The sequence below is a fragment of the Petaurus breviceps genome, unplaced genomic scaffold, assembly GCF_028583685.1.
Source record: "Petaurus breviceps papuanus isolate PSGF00001 unplaced genomic scaffold, PetGlider_PUasm1.0 186, whole genome shotgun sequence".
Classification (NCBI taxonomy): Eukaryota; Metazoa; Chordata; class Mammalia; order Diprotodontia; family Petauridae; genus Petaurus; species Petaurus breviceps.
The window spans coordinates 40966578-40992469 of NW_027185798.1; the positions used below are offsets into that span (position 1 = coordinate 40966578).

General features: G+C 42.5%; 1 protein-coding gene across 2 annotated transcripts in view; it reads left to right on the forward strand.

Moving 5' to 3' along the window:
- The window catches only part of TSPAN2 (tetraspanin 2), a 60562-nt gene that overhangs the window by 22126 nt on the left and 12544 nt on the right, over nt 1-25892 (forward strand). For both annotated transcript variants that reach the window (XM_069090275.1, XM_069090276.1), the window contains exons 2-4: nt 1940-2042; nt 21012-21109; nt 22997-23071. In XM_069090275.1, coding sequence (XP_068946376.1) covers nt 1940-2042; nt 21012-21109; nt 22997-23071 — 276 coding nt within the window. The remainder of the gene's footprint in view (nt 1-1939; nt 2043-21011; nt 21110-22996; nt 23072-25892) is intronic.

A 25892-nucleotide genomic window follows, 5' to 3' on the forward strand; every position in this document is an offset into this window, starting at 1 on the left:
CTGAATTTTGAAAGCTATCTTTATACATAATTGGGGGAAATGCTCTTAAGGAAATAAGAAAAAGACATATGTGCGTATGTGTTCATGTATGTTTGAGAGAATAAGATTTTACTTCACCTTCTATAGGCAGACCAGCGAGGTTTAAATTCCGACCTGAGGGTAAGGTAGCCAGCTTCTTATTGGTCTGGGAAGTTTTTCCACTGTATCTTGCATACAGTAGGAATCTGGTACATTTCTGTTAATTGCTGGATTCCCTGAAATTCAGGCAGGCTGCTTGAGGACAGGGCATGCCTTCTAGCAGCCTTGAGGCCACTGACCAGCCTTCACATCCTGGAACCCTGGAGAGGCAAGGCCTACAGGGGCAGAAAGACTTCCAGCCTTAGATCCTAAAACTTAGCCTCACAGAAGGCTTCAGATTGGTGAAAGAAAGGAAGCGAAGTGATTACTCTACCAGCTGCAGTCTGCCCAGGTTTTGCTTGGGCCAGCAATTCAGACCCTACTTCAGGCCACACGACACAGACCATGTCTTTTTTTTTCCTTTTTTTTTCTTCAGAAAATTATTTTTTCCTTTCTCACTTTCCATGGAAACTCAAAATAGCAACCAAAAAAAATATGCCTGGACTGTCTCCCTGCCTGCAACATCATCACTAGGCAGTGTAGTGGGCAGTAGCTAGGGGCAGAGAAGGTGTGGGGGATGAAAGGAGTATGGGCTGCATCTGAGGAAACTTGCTAATGGGGACTTCAGACTCAGAAGGTGTGGGCTGGCCATTCTGTGGGTTTGTTCTCTCCTAGTTTAGAAAAGTGAATCTCTTCCTCCCCCTCCCCATCTCCTTACCCCAGGATTTGGGGGATTTTTTCACTCAATGTTATCCTGTGGCTCTGAAAGTGTCTGCTGACATTTCTTACTCCGTGGTGTTGATGACAAACGGCTCATGTCTATTTGAAAAGCCTCCTGCCAGTATCTAAGTGCCTGCAATGTAGACTTGGGAAAAGGGGGTAGGGGTTGTTAAATCGTGTCTGACTCTTTGTGACCCCATTTGGGGTTTTCTTAGCAGAGATGCTGGGATGATTTGCCATTTCCTTCTCCAGATCATTTTACAGATGAGGAAACTGAGGCAAATAGGGTTAAGTGACTTGGCCAGGGTCATACAGTTATTAAGTTTTGATTTGAACTCAGATTGATGAGTCTTCCTGATACCAAGCCTGGTGCTCTATCTAGCTGCCTCCAAATGATTCCTAATGAAAAACAAAAAAAGATGCTTTCACATTCTGGGTGCAACATGTTACAATAGAGCAACTGAACTTGGATCCAAGAGGACTGGGTTCGAATTCTGACTATGGAGCCCTTAGTAAGTTGTTCGGTGAGCTTTATAAAATGGGTATGATAATAACACCCGCACTATGTACCTTGAAGGGTTGTTGAGCAGAAAGTACTTTGTAAATCTGGTACAATGCTCTCTAGTAATGTGAGCTGCTATATTCATACAATCTGAGTTCAAATCTGGCCTCAGATACTAACTGTGTGACCCTGGGTAATTCCTTTAACCTCTATTTACCAAGGAGGCAACTAGGTGGTACAGTGAATACAGCACTGGACCTGGAGTCAGGAAGATGTTTGAGTTTAAATCTGGCCTCAGGCACTTACCAGCTGTGTGACCCTGGGCAAGTCACATAACTTCTGTTTGCCTCAGTTTCCTTATCTGCAAAATCAGGATAAAAATAGCACCTACCTTCCAAAGTTGTTATGAAGATCAAATGAGATAATTTGTGGAAAGCGCTTTGTAAACATTAAAGCCCTATGGTGAATGTGGGCTAGTATTATTGATTCTGATGGGGGTGATGTTCTTGGCTTTCCACCCTTCTTTTGGATGTTCCATTACCTTTAGCTGCCTTCACAGACCTGCTGGGTCAGATATTAACAGTCCTGTTTATCTTTCAGTTGGCAGGATCTGCTGTCATTGCTTTTGGCCTGTGGCTTCGGTTTGGAGGCATAGTTAAGGATTTATCATCAGAGGGTAAAACTCCTGAGTATTTCTACATGGGTAAGTGAATTCAGATTCCCTACACTTAGCTCAGTGTGGACAGTGGTTGGGGGTGAGGTAGGGGATGGGGGAAGGTGGGAGGATTAATAATAACAAAAACAAATTCAGGAAGCTCTGTCCTCACACCAACCCTGTAAGGTAGGCAGAGGCAAAGTATCATTATTCCCATTTTAAAGATTAAGAAATGATGGATTGGGGCGGCTAGGTGGTGCAGTGAATAGAGTATCCACCCTGGAGTCAGGAGGACCTGAGTTCAAATCTGGTCTCAGACACTTAACACAAAACTAACCATGTGATCTTGAGCAAGTCACTTAACCCCAATTGCCTAGCCTCCCCCCCCTCCAAAAAGCAAAAAAAAAGAAGAAGAAAGAAATGAAGGATCAGAGAAATTATAGGACATGCTTATCCATGGTCAGCGCTGGAGTTGGGTGTGTGAACCTGTGTCTGCTCCCTGCCAGTCTGGCACTGTTTCCGTTCCACCACTTACAATTCTTGTTCTTTTCCAGGCGGGAAAGGGGAGAATGAATAAATGAGCATTTATTAAGCTCTTAGTGTGTACAAAGCATTGGGGATACAAATGTCTGCTCATGAAGCGCTCCCATTCTAATGGAGGAGATAGTACATATAGGAGGTAGCCCCCAAGTCAGATGGAAAACCATGCTCCCCAGCCCCTACCCTCCCCAGACCCCCTATTCCTAGGGTGGCAAAACCAATGGGACTGATGGCTCTTCTCTGAAGTCATTTCCATGCTCATTTCTGAGGAAGAGGGATGGCGAGCCAGCAGTGATCCCAGCCCTCAGTAACTGCCCAGTGGCCTGACATCCTGGGGATATATTTGCCCAGGCTGCTTTTCAAAAGTCAGAGAGGGCATGGCCTAAGAACTGGCAGAAACCCTAGGGAGCACCTCTTTGGATTCCTTCTTCTGTAGGCCAAGAATCTGAGATCTGGAGTCTAAGCAACTTGTTCAAGGTCCCAACAGCATCATCAATAATTCCCCCAGTTTGGTCCCTCTAACTTATGATGACAAGATAAGGTCAAAGGTAAAGTCTGGCCTTTGTCATGCCAATAACTCACTTTTATATGGTTCCTACAATACGTCAGGATCTTTACAAATATTATCTCAATGGAGTCTCACAACAACCCTGGGAGTTAGGTGCTATTATTATCCCATTTTACAGTTGAGGAAACTGAAGCAAACAAGGTAAGAGACTTGCCCAGGGTCACACAGCTAGCAAGTATCTGGGGTAGGATTTGAACTCAGATCTTCCTGACTCCAGACCTAGTATTCTGTGCACTATGGCACCATCTAGCCGCCTCTTTGTCACATTCTACCAATCTAAAGGGGATTTTTTTTCTCTCCAAGGAAGTGAATCCAAGAATCACATAGACATGAGAAAAACCCCTTCTGCTCCCAGGCGTGAGAGGGAAAGCTATTTTGTTAGTTAACCAAGTAACAGTCAGTCCATCTGAGGATGATAGAATCAAGACTTTGTATGATGGAGCACAGTGGATAGAACTCTGGATTCAAAGTCAGATGCTGGGTTTGAATCCTGCCTCACACTGCTAGTGAGGTCCTAACAGGCAAGTGAGCTGCTCCAAACCTCCCTTTCTCCACCTGTAAAATGGAGATAAAAACTACCTCAGGTAGAAAGCATTGTATGGACATGAAAATGCTATGGAAATATGTATTATCATTAGCATGCTCTTTTTAAGTATTTTAAATATATTGGCTAGAAATCAGCAGTACTGTGACCTCGAACAAGTCCTTTGTTCATCTGGGTCTTAACTTCCTACTCTGTAAAATGGGAGTTTTACAGTAGGTTATTTTTTCAGAGGATGTCTGGGCCCCTGGGTAAAAGGTTGCAGTGTATAATAGCAAGAGTGTAGTGTTGGCTTCTGAATCAAGCCCTACCCTACTTGTGACTTTGGACAATCCTGGGCCTCAGTTTCCCTATGTGAAAAATGAGGAGATTGGATGAGAAGACCTCTTAGGTCCTTTCCACCTCCATAAGCAGCTTGGAGGTCCTGTAGCATACAGAGTAGACTGTATACTCCGACACTTATTAGCCATGTGACCCTGGACAAGTCACTTAACCTCTATTTGCTTCAGTTTTGTCATCTGTAAAATGGGGGTAATAATAGCACCTGCTTCCCAGGGCTATTGCAAGGATCAAATGAGATAATAACTGTAAAGTACGTAGCACATAGCAAGCATTATATAAACACTATACAAATATATAAAAGCATCACTAGCACATAGTAAGCGTTACTGTATGTAAATGCTACCTATTTAAAAAAATTATTCTTATAATCTGTGATTTTCTGGCCACTGATGTCTCTTCTAGTTTCTTATCTATGATCTTATGATTTTGCAAGTCATTTAACCTCTATGGACTCAGTTTCTCCATCTATAAAAAGGGAGAGTTGAACCAGATGGCTTCTGCAGCCCCTTCCAACTTCCAATCTTTGATCCTGTGACTTAGGGCAGGACCTGATGGCTGAATATGAAATAAGGGGGATTATACTTGGTCTCCTTAGCTACAATCAGGCAACAAGCCTTTAATGAGCACTGAGGATACAAGTCCAAAGACCGAAACAATCCCAACTGGTAAAGACTTTACATTCTAAGGGGGAGATAGCAGAATTAGGAGCAATGGAAGAAAGTGACAGCCATCCCAATATAGACTGAATTGCCTTGAGAAGTAGCAGGTTCCTTCTCATGAGTGGTCTTCAAACAAAAGCTGAATGACCATTTTCTATGTAGAGTGGATTCTTGTTCAGCTGTGGTTTGAGGTAGTCTTAGAGGTCCCTTCCAGACATGAGATTCTGGGATCCTTTCCAGCTCTAAATCTTTTACTCTACAGATGAGGAAACTGAGACCCAACCAGTGACAGTCTCAGGATTCCTCAGCTACTAAATGGCAAAGCTAGGATTCAAACCCAGGTTCCTCCTGCCTCCCAAGTTCAATGTCCTTTCCCTTCCATCCCATTGCTGCTCTGGGGATGGGAGTACTGGTGGGGTTGTGGCCATAACCATGCTCCTGTAAGAGTCATTAACAGTCAGATATCCATCAATACATGGCTGGCCATATTTTTTAAAATAATTTTCTGAATGCTGCCTCCTCTACCAAAATATCTCCAACCTTATTTGGCTCCAGCCCATAGGACGAACTTCTCACATGTTCTCACCTGGCTTTCTAAAGGGCTCTCTTTAAGAGAAGCGCAGCTGGGGGTTAGAAAATAGTTTTTCTCTTCCCTCATTTTGTGTGGCACACCCCATCCGCATGGTTATTTTAGGTCAAGGGTGTAGGAGAGCATCCAGCTGCTTGGCAGTGACCAGAGAGAAAGCTTCCTGAAGATAGGGGGCAGGGGAGGTGGCTAGCCGAGTGATCGGACTGAGTGAATCACTGGCAGAACTGTGCCTTCCAGTGAGCCGCAAGATGGTGTCCGGGGACCTCACCAAGTTCCAGCCTTCCTCACCAAGGCACCTCAGGGGAGACTTCAAGTCTTCTGCCACAAGAGCCCTCTCTTATGAGGCCAGCCTTAAGCACCATCACGGTCTTGCTGCCACATACTCAACTGGTCTCCTCGGGCTTAGGAGAGACTTTTGTCTGAAAGTTTCTTTGGTGAGGGACTTCTGGGCTGCTTTCCCGATGCCTATCTCCTGTTGGATTCATTGTCATTCAACATTCCCATCACAGTGGGCAAAGCCACGCAGTTCCCCTGCCCCAGTTAATTAATTGATCTGGAGCCTTCCTGGTCAAGCAGGTTCTATGGGGCCAAAGCTTCCTCAGTTTGGAGAGAATGGGTTGGGTTAATTGGGGGGGGGGGGGAGAGAGAGATAGGGAGGGAGTTACCTCTCTTGTTAAGGGACAGTATGTCATTGAGAATAGGACAGGAGCAAGAGTCATTGACTAGTTTTGTAGCTGACAGGGCCAGAGATGGGAGCCATGATCTAAAGCAGATGCATCAAAATCACAATAAGGTCTCAGAGGACCGGTGAGAGATGAGGCTCAGGGTCAGCTTGTGAGGTTGTCATAGTGTCCCTGCTGTAAAGTTGGAAGGAACTTTAAAGGCCATCTGGTCCAAGCTCCTCACTTTGCAGATGAGGCACCTGGGGCCCAGAGAGCTGCCCACCATAACATAACATAACATAACATAACACCATAACATGGGAATGTTGAATGACAATGAATCCAACAGGAGATAGGTCAGAGGACCCGGGTCCTCTGACCTCAGAAATAGTACCTTTACGCCTGTATCATCCTGTATCCCCTCACTTGGTACCAGCACGAATAACAGAGCATTGGCTCATTGAGTTAGACAAAGAATTGTCTCAGTTTGCTGCACTTGGTCATGAGGACATCTAACACTGACTAATGTACTAGGCACTGTGCTAAGAACTTACAAATCATCTCCTTAGATCTCACAACAACACTAGAAGGCAGATGCTGCTATTATCCCCATTTTACAGTTGAGGACACTGGAGGTTAAGTGACTTGCCCAGGGTCACACAGCTAGTAAGTGTGCAAGGCCAGATTTGAACTCAGCTTCTTCTTCAGGTAGTTGTCAATATGTCCAGACCCATGTAGGCTGGCCCAGCCCTCGGTTAGAAAGATCCCCCAACTGCTTTCCCTATTCTTCTTGGCAGAGCCAATTCTAAGTGGTGACAAACAGGGCATCAGGGATAGAAACACAAAGGAAGACAAGACATTGCCTGCCTTCAGGTAGCTTACAGTCCAATTGGAGGGCACACAATAAATGCAATAATAAGTGAGACTGTAATGATAAGGAAGGATTTGTACTACTGCTTCTTAAACCTTAATTCCAACAGCTTCAGTGTGGTATAGTGGGAAAAGCCCCGGAGTTGGAGTCAGGAGATAGCTGGGTTCAAATCTCACCTCTGACATTTAGTTATTGTGTGCCCGTACACAAGTCACTTCCTCTTTGAGTTTCAATTTCCTCATCTGTAAAATGGGAATATCAAGGCAGTGTGGCATAATAGATAGACAGCTGACCTCAGAATCTGGAAGACTGGTGCTTACCCTTATTTCTATGCATGTTAACTATGGGAACACTGGGTATTTCACCTTAAAATGCCCCACACAACTCTCTCAGACTATTTATAAACTGCTGAGCAATCAGTCAACAAATATTTATTAATGACCTACTGTGTCAGGCACTGTGCTAAGTGCTAGGGATGCAAAAAGAGGGAAAAGACAGTCCCTACCCCCAAGATCTTACTGATGGAGGGGGATATCCCTGCTGTGAGATCCCTAAACAACGAAATCACAGACCTGGTCAAAAGAAAAGTGGGGATGAGGCATCTCTCTCCCCCAGGGGCTGTTAGGAACATAAATCATGGGATCATTATAAAGATTATAGAGTCCCAAGGTCTCTATAAAGTTCTAATTTAAGTTTTTATAGTCTAAATGTCACCTGCCTGGCAGCACAGCTAGCCCCAGAACAAGTAGTTCCCTGCTTTCTTAGGGAACTAGGTGTCCCCTTTAATGTGGTTCCCACAGAATCAATCCCAGAGTCCCAGAGCAGCCATGTAGCAGTCCAAACTAGACCAGAACAGGAACTCCTGCTCTCACCACCTGAGAAGGAGCCAGATTCATGAAGCCTCACGCTTCTGACTCACTCTCACTGTTCATTTCTCCTTGAATCCAGCCTAAATTTTGCCTTGATTCAGCTTCTCATCATTGTTCCTGTTTTTGCCCTTTGGAGTTAAGGAGAAAAGAGTACTAGAATACAGTGAAAAGAAAGAATACTGGCTCTGGAATCAGGAGATCTGGATTCAAATTCTGCCTTTGGAACTAATTTGATGATCTTAGACAAGTCACTTAATCCCCTACCCTCCATTTCCTCATCTGTAAAATAAAGGGGTGGGCCTAGATTGTCTGTGACATTCCTTCTAGCTCTGAATCCTGTGATCCCAATCCTCTCCCCATGGGAACCTTGGAAGTACTTGACAACCCTGTCCACACAGAGTATCATACCCTTACCTGTGGGTGCTCTGCCCAAAGGAATGTAAATTTTGATCTGGGAAACTTTCCTTTTCTTTCTTTCGTTCTTTCTCTCTTTCTTTCTTCCTTCCTCTCTTTCTTCCTTCCTCTCTTTCTTTCTTCCTCTCTCTCTCTCTCTCTCTCTCTCTCTCTCTCATTCTTTCTTTCTTAAGAGGCTATTCTCTGCCTTATTTCTTACCTAGCCTTAATCACTGAACAGGCATTGCCTCAATCAAACTGATACTTGTTAAAGACCTTAGCTTAAAAAGGCCAAGGTCTGGGGCGGCCAGGTAACACAGAGAGTAAGAGCACCAGCCCCAGTGTCAGGATGACCTGGGGGATCGAATCTGGGCTCAGATACTTAGCACCACACCCAGAAATAACTGGCCATGTAACCTTGAACAAGTTACTTAACCCCAATTGCTTAAAAAAATTAAAAATTAAAAAAATAAATAAAAAGGCCAAGGTCCCTTACTGCATCCTGGGCCATCTCCAGTTGTCCTGATCTATATCAGGCCACTGGACCCAGATGGCTCCAGAGGAGAAAGTGAGGCTGGTGACTTTGCACAGCCCTCCCTCACTTAAATCCAATTCACTTGCATGTCATGGCATCACCTCCCTGATGTCATGGTCCTCTTCTAGAATGAAAGACAAACAGCAATCATTCTAGTTTTGCTTTCTCTTAATGTCGTCCAGTGTTTTATGGGGAGTAGTTATTAAAGAACCCAAGGTAGAGCCCAAGCAGTTAGGGCCATGAGTTTGGAGGAACAAGAGAGGGCTGTGGCCTTAGAGTGTTTGGGAAAAGCCTTATGGCAGAAGTAGGATTGGGTCTGGGCCGTGAAGGATGGGCAGTTCTTGAGGAAGAACAGGGAGTGCTAGTCCAGACATGGGAGTAGGGTACCTGATATCACGCTAGCAACCCAGTTGCTAACCTTTTGTACATCCTGAACCAGAAAGCGAGAAGGCTCTTTGTCTCTGTCAGGGCAAAACAACGTGGAGCTATGGACTTGGTTTGTTGCTTCGAAATCCCAGAGCAGGCTGTTCCTGCCTGAGTGTTCCGTCTGTCTGGCCCTCAGCATGGGCCGGAGTGAGCAGTGTTTATCCAGGGTGTGCCCGGGAATCACATTGGCCTATTCTTCTGTTCCAGACGTTCTGGCCCCTCGACTCTGACTGCCAGGATTTTCCAGCACTGAGTCTTAGGGCTAAATGCTTGGAAAGTACAATTGTACCCAGAGGCAGGGGGGTCCACCCTTGGGTAGGACCTCAGGAAGGAAAAAGAGATTGTTTGGTTCTCCCAGAAAAAGCATAAGATGGTCATTGTATTCAGAAGTTTGCTTGGTAAGATCTGCCCACCTCCTGTACTTTCTCCTGCAATTTTCAGAAGAACATGAAGTTCTAAAAAAAAAAAAACTTTTCTATGAACCCAACAGAGAAATTGCCCAAGAATATTAAAGAAAACTATTTTAAAAGTTGGGTCATATGTGGGATATGTAAGAAGTACAGACTACACCCATGTGGCATAACCATCTGGATATTGGGAAACATCCAGGGAGTTGGCAAAGTCTTTTTGGTTTTCTTCTAGAGATTTGGCATTATTAACCCATACTCTAATTTTTGAAAATAATAACAGAGCAGTGAGTCAATGAAGTATTTATTGAGGATCTAATTTGTAAAGTGCTAAACTAGGCAGTGTGGGAAATTCAAAAGCAGAAAAAAGTATCGACCCTGTCTCCAAGAGGTCAAATTTAGTTAGGGAATATAAAATCTAATTAAGATGAATTCAAATCTGGTGAGCCAAAATTTGCTAGGATTTAAATTTAACTGAATTGAACCAAATTAAAAATTTAGTTAAATTCAACTCAACAAATATTTATTAACTAATATTTTATTTTTTCCCAGTTACATATAAAGATAATTTTTAACATCTATTTTTTAAAAATTTTGAGTTCCAGATTTTCTCCCTCCCTCCCTCACTTCCCCCTTCCCTGACATGGTAAGTGATTTGATAGTGGTTATACATGTGCAATCTGAATAAGCACTTATAAAGTCACAATCTAAGTAGTCACTGTGCTCAGGATGAAAAGAAAGAATAGTAGCAATAACATTAATAGATGGTGTTTAATGCTTTACACTTTGCAAAGCAACTTTACGTATGCTATCTCATTTGGTTCTCACAACAGTTCTTTGCTATTATGCTGCTGTTGTCCCCACCTTAGCACAATGGTGCTATTATCTATATCTTACAGATGAGAAAACTGAGGCACAGATATGTTAAGGGAGGTCACACATCCAATAAGTATCTGAGGCAGGAGCCAAACTTACTTCTCTCTGCCTCCAAGGCCTATCTACCACACCACTTCAATGGGAAGTCTTACACTAGGGTTGAAAATCAACCAGATATGACTCAATAGTCCAACAGGTATTTATTAAATGCCTGCTATATAGGAGTTCATGTGAAAAAGATTTAGGGGTTTCAGTGGACTCCAGGCTCCAGATGAGCTAATAGCTTCATATTGTGGCCAATATAACTATAGGCTGCGTGAAAGGAGGAAGAGTGTCCGAGACTGTCGAGGTTGTACTTTATCCCCATAGACCACTTTTGGAATATTGAGTGGACCCCACACTTTAGAAGAGACATTGACAAACTGTAAGGTATAAAGCAGAAAACAACCACAGTGGTGAGGAGACTTGAGAGCATGTCAGCCCAAGCTGGGCTTCAGGAATTGGAGATACTTCTAAATCCAGAGAAGAAACAGTCTGGTGGGGAGACATGATTGTGACTTCCAAGTGTTTGAGGGACTGTCAATGGAAGAAAGACTATGCTTGATCTGTTTTAGCCCCAGCAGGAAGAATGAGGAGCACTGGATGATGGGTATAAAGACAGAGATTTGTGATTTTATGGTCAAGAAAAACTGGAATGATGAGGGCTCTCCAGAAATGGAATGGTTTGCCTTTCTGTGAGTGTTTTTAGGGAAAAGTCTAGATAACTGTTATGGAAGTAGTAGCAGGGATTCTTTTCAGGTAGGAGGTGCATTGGATGGATTCTGAGATCCATTCCAACCTGGAATCTATGGAAAAAACACAGACAGATGACTAGGTCACTTGTAGTAGAAGTAGGAGTGTCAATAATCACAGTGTCTAACTTTACATGGCACCATAATATTTGCGAATAAGGTAGCTGGGTAGTACAGTGGATAGTGTTGGGCCTGGAGATCAGATCTGGCCTTAGACACCTCCTGATTGTATGATCCTGGGTAAATCACTTAATCCTGTTTGCCTCAGTTCCTCATTTGTAAAATGAACTGGAGAAGGAAATGGCAAACAACTCAATTAATTTTGCTAAGAAAATCCCAAATGAGGTCATGAAGAGTTGAACATGAGTGAAACAACCCATACAACAACAAATATTTGCAAAGCACTTTACAGAAATTTTATCAGTTGATCCTCACAATAATTTTCTAAGTACGTACTGTTATTATCCCCATTCTACAGATGAGGAACCTGAGTCTCAGAAAGGTTTTGAGAGTTCAGACAAGGAAGTGCTCACTGTGGGCTGGGGTAATCAAGAAAAAACTTTAATAGCACAAGTTGGGCTAATCATGAGCTTTGAAAATGGGCAGCATTTGGCTAGGCAGAGAAGAGGAAAGCCCACCAGGCAAAGGAAAGAGTGGATGAAAACTTGGAAGATGGAATGTGAAGAGGATGGTTGGGTGACAGTGAGTAAGTAGACCAGTCTGGCTAGAGAAGAGGCCCCTTAGTCAGGAGTGGGTGTGAGACAAGGTGGCTCAGGACCACATTGTACTGGCTCTTGAATTCCAAGTGACAGAGGGTTTGCTTGGGACTTTATCTTGTCACCAGTGGAAGCCAGTAAAGGTTTTTCAACTGGGGAATAAAATGACAAAACAAATATTTTAAGAATTCAACTATGTTCAAGGCACTGAGGCCACAAAAATGAAAAATAATGCAGAAACTCAGAATCTATTAGAAGGGATTAAACACATATAAGTATTATAAGAGAGACTGAGGTCCTTGGGAAAAGTAGAGCTAACCTGTGAGATTCAGGAAGGGAGGTGTTTCTTCTACCTGAAGGATCAGAGACCTAATCCCCTCATTTTACAGGTGAGGAAATAAGTTCCAGGGAGGTTAAGTGAATTTGTTCATGGTTACACAGGCAGTCACCATTATAAGTAGGATTTGAACCCAGGTCCTTTGAATCCAGAGTCAGTGTTCTGACCCTTTTACTGCACTGTGTCCCATTATGACTTGTCCAAGGTTATGCGGTAGTAAGTGCAAAGGAAAACATGAGGGATGGCATGTTCAAAAATATATAGGATGAGGTCAGGAAACAGTAGTTCAGCTTTGCTGGAATATAGACTCCACAAAGGAAAGCATTGTGAAAGAAGGTTGGAAAGAAAGATGAATCTGACTTGAGCTGTGTAGAATGGATTGGAGCAGGGAGAGCTGGAGACAGGGTGGCCAGTCAATGCCTAAGTCAAGCTTGGGTGGAAAAACAAAGACAGGTACAAGAGAAGTCACAAGGGAGTATTCAATAGGAATTCATTGAATGACTAGATAGGACAGTCAAGAGTCAAGGATGGTTTGAGACTAGCTGGCTAAAGTGAGAGGTATAGGACAGTCTGGAAGTACTCATCTATCCTTTATAGATGAGAAACTGAGCCACCTTGATTAAATGAACTCTGGTCACTTACCTGGTGAATCGGCCATGTGGAATTAAGAAATGAATCCAGGTCTTAGGGAACAGACTTGTGCATTGCTCCAAACGGCCAGAAAGATCTAACAGAGAAATGTTACGAGTCAAGTCAACACACATTTATTAAGCGCCTACTGTAGGTCTGATACTACTGGGAATACAGAGAGAGACAAACGCAATTTCCTCTCTCCAGAGCTCACACACAATCTGATGGATGGAGACCGAGACACAGATTTAAACTCAGCAAAAGGAAGAGTTTTCTGACAATCCGGATCAAATCCACTGTCCCAAGAGATGATAATTAGTGACCCTGAGCACTTTTAAGGTTTGCAAAGTACCTACTAGATATTATTTCATTTAATCTTTACAACCAACCTGAGAGATACATGCTTTTATCTTCCCCATTTTCGAAAGGATAAAACTGAGGCTTAAGGAGGATTAAGTGATTTACCCAGGGTGACACAACCTAGGAACAATCCCATCAGGGAATATATTTAAGGATCTGGATCTTTGTCTGTTAGAGATACTATGAAAGATGTTCCCAAATTGGGTCATAGGATTTAGAGCTGAAAGGAACCTTAGAAATCATCAAGCTGGTGCTCTCATTTTATGGCTGAAAAAAGGAAGTCTAGCAGCTAATTGACAGCTGCTATGGCCCATGACTGAAACAGAAAAGTCTTCTAACTCCAAATTCTCCACATCACTTCTAAGGTTGATCCGAGCTGAAAAATCTTATGAATCTTCTAATCCAAACCAAAATCATGAGTGATAGAACCACAGAATATCAGATTGAAAAAGATCTTAAAGATTATCTGGTCCAACTTCCTTCCATTCCATTTTTTTTTTCTTTTTGGAGGGGGAAGGTAGGGCAATTGGAGTTAAGTGACTTGCCCAAGGTCACACAGCTAGTTTTTTGTGTTAAGTATCTGAGGTCAGATTTGAATTCAGGTCCTCTTGACTCCAGCACCAGTGCTCTATTCATTGAGCCACCTAGCCATCCCCATTCCAATTTTTTAGACATGGAAACTGAGGTTCATGAAGTTGTCTAGGGTCTTCCATGATCACCCAATGGGTTTATGATAAACCTAACACTAGAAAGTTCAGGTCTTGAGACATTTAGACCAATACCTCCTCTTGCTGTAACTTGTGACCAGAGGTCCCATTCTAGGACTGAGGTCAAGGGGAGCCTGTTGTCCAAACTGTTCCAGTTCGCTTTTCTTCCCATTTCAGGCACTATATGTAAACAAACAAAAAAATACATATCCACTGAAAACCAATTTTCTTTTAAAATAATGACAATATTTCAAATAGAAGATATAATTATCTTTTAGCAACAAAATGAAAAGTGCATTGAGATGCCACTTAAGGACTCTAAGGCAATATGAGGTTTTAAAATATCAGGGCTAGATATTGAAAAATCACTGAGTGTTATAGGACCAGGAGATTGTTGGTCCTTCCAAATGAAGCATTTTTCAGAACTCTATTCCAAAGCAATGAAGTCAAATAGTTCATTAAAATCTGATTGCTACATGGTGGAAGTAGTTAAGCTTGGTTGGGTTCAAGTAGCTATTGTAGGAAATATATCATAGCTATTATAGGAAATACCATCAAAATTTCATGGAATCAGTTGTTGAGACGAACATCAAGATTTATTTGACTTTCCCTCTGCCTCCTAGTAAATTAATTTCTTGATTATGTAAGAAGGACAAGAAATTGAAGTCACTTGATATGATTTCTCTCCACCGCCTTCATCCATTCCTCAAAATTTCTCAGTATCTGGTTGACAATTTTGACCTTCTTCCCTTCTAGTCTAGGCTTAGGCCCAATCATCCTACCTATTCCCATAGGTCCATGACTTCCTACTTCTTCAAGGACTTTGCTCCAAATGTCCTCCCCTACATCTTTAGTCTCTGTCTCTCTCTTTCTCTCTGTCTCTGTCTCTCTCCCCATCTCACTCTCCTTTTTGTCTCTATCTCCAACTCTCTTTACTTCTTTCTTCCTGCCCCCCTTTCTTTCTTTCTCTCTCCCTCCACTGTCTGCTTCCTATTTGCCTAAAAGTATGTTCAAGTGTCCCTTATCCTTAAAAAAAGCCTTAAATAGATCTATCTTTTCCAGTTACCACCCATCTTTCTCCTCTTCACTACTGTTGTTGAAAAATGTCATCTTTACTTAATATGTCCAGAAGGATGCCTTACTTAAATTTTGCCCCTCACACAGCACTGTGCTTCTAGTAGGTACTTAATAAGCATTCACTAAATGAATGAATGAACATATATATCTCCATATCATATACATACCTTGAATTCAGTGATGTTTCTCTGAGATCACCCATTACTACTCTTTTCTCTGTATCAATCAACCAACTCTGTAGTGTTCCTTTCCAAAGATTCCAAGATGCCAGATAGCTATTCAACTTCCAGTGGAGGACTGAAGGATTAGAGGTTTCTAAGGAAACATTGGGAACGAGGATTCAACAAGGAACACACTGTAATGAAAAATCAGGTTGGAAAAAATCGAGCAGTGGTTGGTGGAAGGCAGCTCTCTAGATACTGGCTCCTGCTTATCAGATCTTCTCTGCAGGGTCCCACATTCTCTGTGTGTCTCTATTAAGTCCCAAAGGCAATATTTTGGATTTCTGGAGGGTCTTTTAATTAGGTTGGGGGGAAATTACATCGTTATTTCACTATAATTGGTTTCCTTTGTAACACTATATATTTTCTCTTAGACATTTAAAAACATTTTTCTTAGAAGAAATCCATAGATTTCACCAGACTGCCAAGGGGGTCCATGCCCCTCCCCCAAAAAAACATTGAAGAGTTCTTTGGGGTCTAGTTACTAACCTAGGGAAGGGAGTTTTTGGTAGCTTGGGAGCAGGGGCAGCTTGGGGGGCTGATTCAGGTCACTTATTACTTCCCAGGCATTCTGTACTTTATTCCCTCCCTCTTTTTAATGGACTTAGCGGTTTCTCAAAGAAAGTTTCCTAAACTCCTAACTTCTTTGGGGCTTTTCTTCTCCTAAGGGTCCTAGACTGAGCAAGGGCAGAATGGGCAGTGTGACCCCATCAGCCCTCAAGAAGCTATAAAGAAAGATCGCATGCTTTAGGAGATGAAGTCATGTCTGCACCTGGAGGATATTAGCAGTATTTCTCCGTAAAGAGGTTGCCCACACAAACAGGAACAACTCAGCAGGCCCAGAGCACAAGGCCCAAAGCTGACTCTCCTTGAGTTGCATCTAGAAAGCCAGCCTTTGATGGTCACTGGGAGTGTTTAAAGAGAGCTTCCTGGTGGTATACCCCAAAGGGGGGGAAAGTGGCTGCTCATTCTTCTAAAGGCCCTGACTCATTCTGACCACTTCTTTTCAAAGCTAAAAAATCAGGAATATATTACCCAGCATCATTAGGGAATGACCTGTTCCCCATAAGTGGATATTGGACCAGTTTGCACCTTTTTAGGCAGCCTAGTGACCTTCTGCTCCTTGGGGACTCACCAGACTGTATTAGTGTTAGACTTCTCCCAAGCTCAAGCCTGGTCAGTAGCTCTGGTAAGCAGTCCTATATCTGCCACTGGAAGCATTTGAGAGGGGCTGCATAACTACAAGCCAGGAATGCTACATATGAATGGAAGAGATGAGGTCCCTCCCAGCTTTCCAGCTCTTCATCTCCAAGATTTCAACCAGGCTTGAGCTATCAGCAAGTCCCCAGCAAGAGCTATTAAGAACCAGGTTCTTGACATGGCAGCTTAGCTGAAGGCAGCAAAATTCTGCAAGGAAAGAGATTGATATAGTGGCCATCACTGAGCTTTGTGCTGGTTGAGAAAAAGCCTTGGGCTAGGATTTAAGTTACCTCTGAACTTCTAGCTGGTGACAACCTCCACCGGCCACAGTTTTCCCACCTATAAAATGGACATCATAGGTCCCTCCCTGTCCGATCTCAGCATTATTATGAGAACCAAAAGAAACAGTAAATGTCAGGGTGCTCCATCTCTCAGCTCTGTGCGTTCTCTCTGGCCGTTCCAGTACTGGAATGTTCTCCCTCTTCCACTCTGACTCCTGGTCTCTCTGGCTTTTTTTAAGTCCCAACTAAAATCCCACCTTCTACAGGAAGCCTTCCTCAACTCTTCTTAATAACTTCACACAGTTCATTATCTCCTATTTATCCTGCATCTATAGACTACTTTGCATATATTTGACCCTCAGTTTCTTTATCTGTAAAAGGAGAGCCATTTGGACTAGCTGATCTTAAAGGTTCTTGCTAGTTTTAAAAATATTCTTTTAAATTTATTGTTTATATATTTTGAATATTCTTTTTAAATTTTAAATTCCAAACTCTCTTCCTCCTTGCTATCCCTCCCCAACCCACTGAAAAGGCAAGCAATATGATATGAATTATACATATGAAACCACACAAAACATTTCCATATTAGTCATTTTTTTAAAAAGCAAGAAAAATAAGGTGAGAAAATTATACTTCAACTGTACTCAGAGTTCTTCAGTTCTTTCTCTGAAAGTAAATAGCATCTTTTCATCATGAGTCGTTTAGAACTGTCTTAGATCATTGTATTGATCAGAGTAGCCAAGTCTTCCACAGTTAATCATCATTACAACATTGCTATTACTGTGTACAATGATCTCCTGGTTCTTCTCGTGTCACTTTCCATCAGTTCATATAGGTCTTGCCATGTTTTTCTGAAACCACCCCCTCATCATTTCCCATAGCACAACACTACAGCTATCACAACCATATGTCACAGCTTGTTCAGCTATTTGCCAGTTGATAAGCATCCCTTTGACGTCCAACTCTTTGCCTCCATAAAAGAGCTACTACAAATACTTTTTTACATATAGATCTTTTTCCTTCTTCTTTGATCTCTTTGGAATACAGACTACTAGTGGTATTGCTGGGTCAAAGGGTATGCACAGTTTTATAACCCCTTGGGCCTAGTTCCAAATCATTCTCCAGCATGGTTGCGCCAGTTCAGTACTCCGCCAGGAGTTTATTAATGTACCTATTCTTCTCTTATCCCCTTCAGCATTTGCCATTTCTGATAGGTGTGAGGTATTACCTCAGAATGGTTTTAATATGCTTTTCTCTAACCAATAATGAGTTAGAACTTTTTTTCATATGACTGTGGATAACTTAAGATAGCTAGGTGGCTCAGTGGATAGAGCACTAGGCCTGGAGTCAGGAAGACCTGAGTTCAAATCCAGCCTCAGACCTTACTAGCTGTGTGACCCTGGGCAAGTCACTTAACCTCTGTTTGCCTTAATCCACTGAAGGAGGAAATGACAGACCACTCCAGTGACTTTGTAAAGAAAACTCTGTGGAGAGCATTGGCATGCCACAGTCCATGGCATCATGAAGAGTTAGACACAACTGAACAACATAGATAGTTTTGATTTCTTCTTCTGAAAATTGCTTGTTTCTATCCTTTGACTGTTTAACAATTGGGGAATGGCTCTTATTTTTTATAAATCAGACTCAGTTCTATCCTTACCATTTCTAAATCCCATAATCCTATGATTCCATCTCCTACCCTCAGCCAGGTTCCTACTATACCCAGATACTTGTGAAAGAGGCTATGGTAGCTTCAGGATGAGTCATGTAATTGAAATGTACGGACTTAAGAGGAAACCTAAGTTATGATGGGAATTCTGAGAAGCCAGCAGGCGGAGGGCTACTCCACCCCCACACTGGGTTATTATATCTAAGGATCAGCAAGGGAAATAACAAGGTTGATCTCACCACTATCCCAGTAGAGAGCTCTGCTTGCTACACTAGACCAGTGATTTGTTTGTTTTTCTTCTCCATGGCAGTACCTCATTACTGAGCAGCTACTATGTGCCTAGCTGTGTGCTATGGGGAACACAGAACAGTATAAGGTAGAGTCTGTGCCATCAGAGAGCTAAGAATATCATTAAGGAGACCAGAGAGCAATCATGGTACAACAAAAAGAACGTTGGACTGAGTCTAAATTTACAGCTCCAACCATGTGACCCAAAGCAAATTATTTAATTTTTGTGTACTTTTATTTTTCCATCTATAAAAAGCATTCTACCTCCAGTCTCCATGTGTTTATACCCTGTTACCCACACCTAGAGTGGGATCCCTCTTTGTCTCTGCCTCTGGGAATCTTGAGTTCCCTTCAAAGCTCATCTCTGGGACCACCTCCTACATTCTCCTTTCCTGCTCCACACTCCCTCCCCCATCAAAATTACTTTGGGTATTTGCTTTCTATATGTAGGGTGTCCAAAAAATACAAGATGTAAGGTTTCCCAAAAGTTTGAGTGAAACTTTAATGCTTGAAAACTTAAGCCATTAACATTTAAAGCTGCACTCAGACTTTGGGGACACCTGGCATCTCCTATTTACTTATACATGTACTTAATAATTTCTTCCCAAAAGAATGTAAACACCCTTAGGGGAGGGACTGAGATTCAGCTTTGTCCTTTTATCTCTAATGCCTACCACACTGCCTGGCACATAAGGAGTCATTTAATAAGTGTTGACCGATTGACAGATTACCCACCTCACAGAGCAGTGACAGTCAATGAAGATGATACAAAAATGCCTTGAAAAGCTAAAAGAGCCTTACAGGCATAATAACTAGCACTTTTATGTAACACCTACTATGTGCCAGGCCCTGTGCTAATTGCTTTACAAATATTCTCCCAAACGGTTCTCATAACAACTCTGTGAGGTAGGTGCTATTATTATCCCCATTGAGTAAACTGAGGCAAACAGAAGTTAAGTGACCTGCCCAAGAGCACACAGCTAATAAATGTCTGAGGTCATATTTGAACCGAGGTCTTCCTGTCTGCAGGCCCAGCACTATATCTGTACCACCCAGCTGTCACATACACAATAAGCCATCACATTTTAGAGTAAGGATTTGGGTGGGTTTCCTAGGACTATAATAAGCCACAGACTAGGACTTGGGAGCAGGACTGCTTTCCTGACTGGGTTGAGGGCAACAGTCCCATGACAGTCACTTCCTTTTGGTAGCCTTCCTTCCTCGTAGATAAAAAGAGAGTGCCTGTACTAGGCGAACTTTGAAATCTTTGCTAACATTCTGTGGTTCTGTGATAACTTGTTATTCTTACTTTCCCCTTTTTAAGCGTAAATCTACTTCTGAGCAGCTGGGTGGTGCAATGGAGTCAGAAAGACCAGTTCAAATTCACTCTCAGACATTTACTAGCTGAATGACCCAGGACAAGTCACTTAACCTCTGTCTGCCAGACATTTTCTCAGCTATAAAATAGGGATAATGATAGCACCTACTTCACAGAATTGTTAAGGTTGTGGGGATCAAATGAAATTATATTACATTGTATTGTATTATATTATATAGTGCTTAGCACACTGCCTCACATGTATGCAGAATAAGGTGTATAAACTGTAAATGCCTGTTTCCTTCCTTCATCCTTCCTTCCCCCTCTTTCTTCCTTCTATTTCACTCCTTCTGTTTTTCCAGTTCTTCACCAGTCTGCCAAATGTTCTTATGCTGCATTTCCTTCATGTCATCTCCAAAGATAGAGGCAACATAGTACCATGTTTGAACTAGTGAAATCACTACTTTTGGAGTCAAAGGACTTGGGTTCAAATCCAGCATTGATGCTTTCTTATCTATGTAACATTAGGCAAATGTCTTAATCTCCCTTATCTCCTTTCTTCATGTGTAAAATGTGGGTTTTGGACTAGATTCTTGGGATACCTTCCAGGTCTGGATGCATGAGCCCATGATACAATGTGTCCCTCCCCCCAACTCCTAAATGCTATGGGATTTTTTAAGTTTGACTGGGCAAGGTGATACACACCTGTAGTCCCTGCTGTTGGGGAGGCTGAAACAGGAGGATCCCTTGAGCTCTGGAATTCTGAGTTGCAGGAGGAGAGAAAGTCAATTGGGTATCCACCGTAAGTCCAGTCTTGATGTGTTAAGCCTTCCAGGACCAGGAGGTCACCAGACTGACTAAGGAGCAGCTAACCAGTCCAGGTCAGAAATGAAGCAGGTCAAAGCTTCCATATCCATCAGCAATGGGATCAGGCCCATGAGTAGAGAAGTAGGGAGATGAATTCCCAAAATACACAGACACAGACACACACACACTGAACCAAATTAGCTGAAAAAAAAATGCTGATAACCAAGGATCTACAATACTGAGAGTTTCCAAGAATCAGACCCTGTTTTTCTTCCATCATCCTTAAAATCCCTTTGACCTTCTGTTGCTGAAGCCTCTGCTTTCATTTCTCTGGTAGGCCTATATGTGCTTGTTGGAGCAGGTGCCCTGATGATGACCGTGGGATTCTTTGGCTGCTGTGGAGCTGTGCGAGAGTCTCAGTGCCTGCTTGGATCAGTAAGTGGAGGGACCTTGCCCTAGCTCCACCATCGGTTCACTGCTTGTCCTGGGGAAGTCATACATCCTCTCTGGAGCTCAAATTCTCCCTTTGTAGCTATGCTTTCTCACTTCATAAGGATGATATGAAACAAAATGAGATCGTATGGTCAGGCATGAGAGCACAAACCTGTAATCCCTGCTATAAGGAAGGCTGAGACTGGTGAATTGCTTGAGTTCAAGAGTTTTGAGTTATACTAGGACTAGAGTGGATCAGATGTTTGTACTAATTGTGGCGCTGGTGTGTTCAGCCTCTGGACCACCAGGCTACCTAAGGAGGGACAACCTGACCCAGGTTGCAAAATGGAGCAAGGAAACTCCTCTGCACTGATCAGTATTGGGATCATGTCCATGAGTAGCCACCACTAATCAATCAAATCATCAATTTGAAAGTAAGAGGAAGAATTCCCACAAAATCTAGGGGATTATGATTGTTGTATTTCATGGTGTGTGACAGCCTTGTAGCCAGAGCACAATTATTATTTACAAGAACAATGAGTTTATAAAATCACCGGCTTGGCCAGATATCCCTCTTGAGGTCTCTTTTAGTGAGTGGCCTCCTTTTTAAACTAACATCAGATTATTTCAGGAAATGTGCAGCAGGCTTCAGAACTGCCTGTGGCAGGGGTGGGGGAAAGAGGAGAGAAAATTTTCTATATTGCTCCATGGGGAGTCAGAGGCAGTAGTCATTACTGGAAAACAGTGTGCTGCTGATGGAGTCTTTTGTAGAGTTTTTAGCCTTTCTTTCTCCTTCAAATCTCTGGTTGTCAGAAATGACATCTGATTCACAGTCCCCATTCTTCTTTCTCTCCCACGTTCTATTGAACAATGACAGCAGGTCTGCCCAACCCCAATAGGGGTAGATCTGTGCTGGTATCTGATGAACAAAAGAGATCAATCCATCAACAACCATTTACTAAGCACCTACTATGTGTAGTAGGCACTGTGTCTGGCTGATAGGGGGTACAAGACAAAAATGAAATGGCTTCTGTCCTCAAAGAGCTTATATTCTACTAGGAGGTTACAGTATGTTCACGGATAAGTACATACAAGATATATTAATACCCCATCCCAATATATGATTGTGGGGCAGACACTAAGAATTAAAGGAATCAGAAATGGTCTGAATATGAATTCATTCATTGTTAAGTGCTTACTATGTACCATATACAAAGGGATAGTTATTAGGGAATATAGAGATAAAGAAATCATGGTTTCTACCATTAAGAAGTTTACTGTCAAAAATGTCATCTGTATAGGGTGGGTAGAAGCACTATAAGACATGTACACAGAGAGGTGTGACAAAATAGAATACAATAAGTTCCTCAGATGAGTGTGGAGGGTGAAAAGCTCAGAGAAAAGGACAATCACTTTCATCTGGGGATCAGGGAAGGTTTCACAGAGCAAGTGGTATTTGATCTGGGACTTGGGGTATAGGGTGGGGGTGAGTATCAACAGGTAAAAGTGAGGGTAGGGAGGATTCCAGGCACAGGGCATGGCATCTGGGGAAAAGTGATGACATGGAAGCTTGGAAGTTGTCCAAAGGATGCCAAGTAATCTAGGTTGGCAGAAGCATAGGTCCTGAACTGGAACTCTTTGGCTTTCCGAGTTTATATTGGGGAAAACCAAGAGGGCTCAAGCAAAAATCTATCCAGAGGACCTTATAGCCTTCTCTCCCAGAATCCAGAGAAAGAAGCCCTAATATCTTATGGGGGGAAACTCATCTTGCAAATGCATGCTGCTGAATCAGTCCCAACCCTTGTGGACTCTTCAAAGTATTTTAAGAATGAAGTCTGAGTAAAAGAAAGTGTTAACCAAACTAATGAGATCAATATTTTCTCTCTGCAGTTTTTCACCTGCCTGCTGGTGATCTTTGCTGCAGAGGTAACCACTGGAGTATTTGCATTTATAGGCAAAGGAATGGTAAGTAACAATGACTTGCAGTATCTGCTTTTTAGTGTTTAAAGCATTCTTCCCAAAAGCATATGGGTAACATTGCCAACCTCCAAAATGAAAATGGAAAAACCAAGGAACAATCAAATCAGGAAACAGGCAACAGTCAGAGGTATCCTCACTCTGCCTATGAAAGAGGGATTGGAATTATGGGGAAAGGAGGGAAGCAAGTATTAGGTTCTTTTGTTTAATGGTCCTTGTTCCTCAAGGGCAAGGATGAGAAGGGGCCCTCTTCAATTCTCATAGAGGAAAAACTTGACCTGATGCTTGTCAGAGATACAGATTTTAAGTTCACCCTAAGCATTATGGGTACTGAACCACACCAGCCAGGCGGTTGCGGAGATTCCAAAGAGGATGTGTTAGGAGGAGAGCAGGAAAGGGGAGAAGGGAGAGTAAGAGTGACTCTGAGTTTCATAAGAAGTTGGGAGATCAAGTGGCATTTATTTCAATTCAAGTATTTATTAAGCAATAACTCCATACTAGACACTTGTACTTGTATCCAGAGTACTAGGGATACAAAAACAAAGCCATTCCCATCCTCAAGAAGCTAACCTTCTTCTCAGGGATCCATCACATACAAATACAAATGAATACAGAATAATTTGAGCTAGAAGAGGAGGTGGTTCTTGAGTTGAACCTTGGAAGATCTAGGGATTCAGAAAGGCCAGTGTAAAGAGGGAGAACATTCTAGGCAAGAGAGAGCCCAGCTTAGCAAGCAAGAGGTAAATAATGATCCAGCAAAGGTCATTAAGAAAAAGCAGCAATAATGGGTCAGATAAAATGGGGTCACAGAATCAAGGAAGGAGAGAGTATCCAGAAGGAGAGAACAAGTGTCAAAAAGCCTTCATTCAGGCACTGAGGCAAACAAGGTTAAGTGACTTGACCAGGGTCTCACAGTTAGTAAGTCTGAGTAAGTGTCTCAAGTAGGATGAGGAACCAAGAGAAAGGCAGTTAAGAGATCATTGGTAACTTGGAAGAGAACAGTGTCAGTTGAGGGGTAGAGTTAGAAGCCAGATTGCAAGGTATGTTGAGAAGTAAATGAGAAGGATCATGGGCTCACAGATTTAAAACTGAAAGAGACCTGTTAGGTCATCATTTTACAGTCAAGGAAACTGAGGCCTAGAGAAATTAAGTGACTTACACAAGGTCATACAAGATGAGTAGTTAGGTAAGAGTCACAGCCTGGATTTGAACCTACATCTTCTAACTTCAAATTTAGTAATTTCCTACTACACTGCTGACTCCTAAATGGAAGTGTTGGCTGTTGATGACTCTTTCTAGGACTTCAGCTGTGAAAGGGAGAAGAGCTATAGAACAGCAAACTAAGGAGATGGAAACCTTCCTTTGACCTTTTCGTCTCCCTCTAAGGATGAGGGAGACTTAGGCACATTTTTGTCAGCTGCAGAGAAAGGAGGGAAAAGAGGAGACAGACAGAAAGAGAAAAGCTCCTTCCCCGCTGCCTTCAAATATGTTCAGATTTTACCTACCCTTTAAAGTAAAAACTTCATTCGATTCTACCATCCTCCCAAGCTACTGTTCTGTATCTCTTCCAGAAATAACATATACCCAAAGCACTACATAAGTATTGGCTATCACTATTGTATTATTTTATTGACAGTCTTCAAAAGAATCATCTATACCCACTTCTGCTACTTCTTACCACCCACTCACTTCTCAGTCTTTTGCTCTCTGGCTTGCCCAATGGCCATTACTGCTAAGCCCAATGGCCATTCTCAGTCTTCATTACATTTAACCTTTTGATGCTGTTGACCATCCTTTTCTCTTGGACACTCTTCCCTTGGCTTCTATGACATCATTGCCTCCTGGTTCCCTTTCCTCCTGTCTGACTATTCCTCAGTCTCCTTTCCTGGAACATCAACCATCTCTTGCAACTTTAGTGAAAGTATCTCCTAGGGTTCTATTCTGAATTCCATCTTCTTCTTTCTACACATGCTTTCTTGGAGATGTAGTCACCTCCCAACGGTTGGGTTATCATCTCCATGTAGGGAGCTCCTGTATCTGTATTTCTAGTTCTAGTCTCTCTCTTGACCCAAGTCCCAAATTGACAACCGTTTTTTGACTTATAATCACCCAGATGTGCTATCAGCACCCCAGACTCAATATGTTAGATTTGGACTTCATTCTCTCTCACCTCCAACATGCCCCTCTTCTAAAATGTCCTATTTCTGGTAAGGGCACCCTCATTTTCCCAGTCACCCAGGTTCAAAACCTCAGAGTTAGCCTTATCTCTTCCTTCTCTCTCTCATACCCTTCCTCCCCATATTCAGTCCCTTGACATGTCTTATTTATTCTACCTCCACAACATCTCCCACATCTATCCCCTTCTCTTCATTCCCACAATCACCACCTTAATTCAGCTCCTCATCACCTCTCACTATCATAATGACTTTTGTTCTATATTGTTCTTATATACTCTACTTGTTCTTACATACTTATATTCTTGGAGTATATTCTTATATACTCCAAATTTTCCATAGTACTAACCATTCCCCAAACTCAATACTCCATCTCCCACTCTGTGCATTTACACAAGCTAGTCCTCATTCCCCAAACAGACACCCATCTCACCTCTGTTTCCCTTTGTCTTCCTTCAAGGTTTAACTAGGGTGGTGCCTCTTCCTGGTAGCCTTTCCTAATGTCTCCCATTGTCCTTCTCCTGACTCCATTTTCCTCTTACTATGCTTTTTTGTCTACATTTGTATCCTTTCAATACTCTCTTTGTGGGCAGGATCTCTCTCTCTCTCTCTCTCTCTCTCTCTCTCTCTCTCTC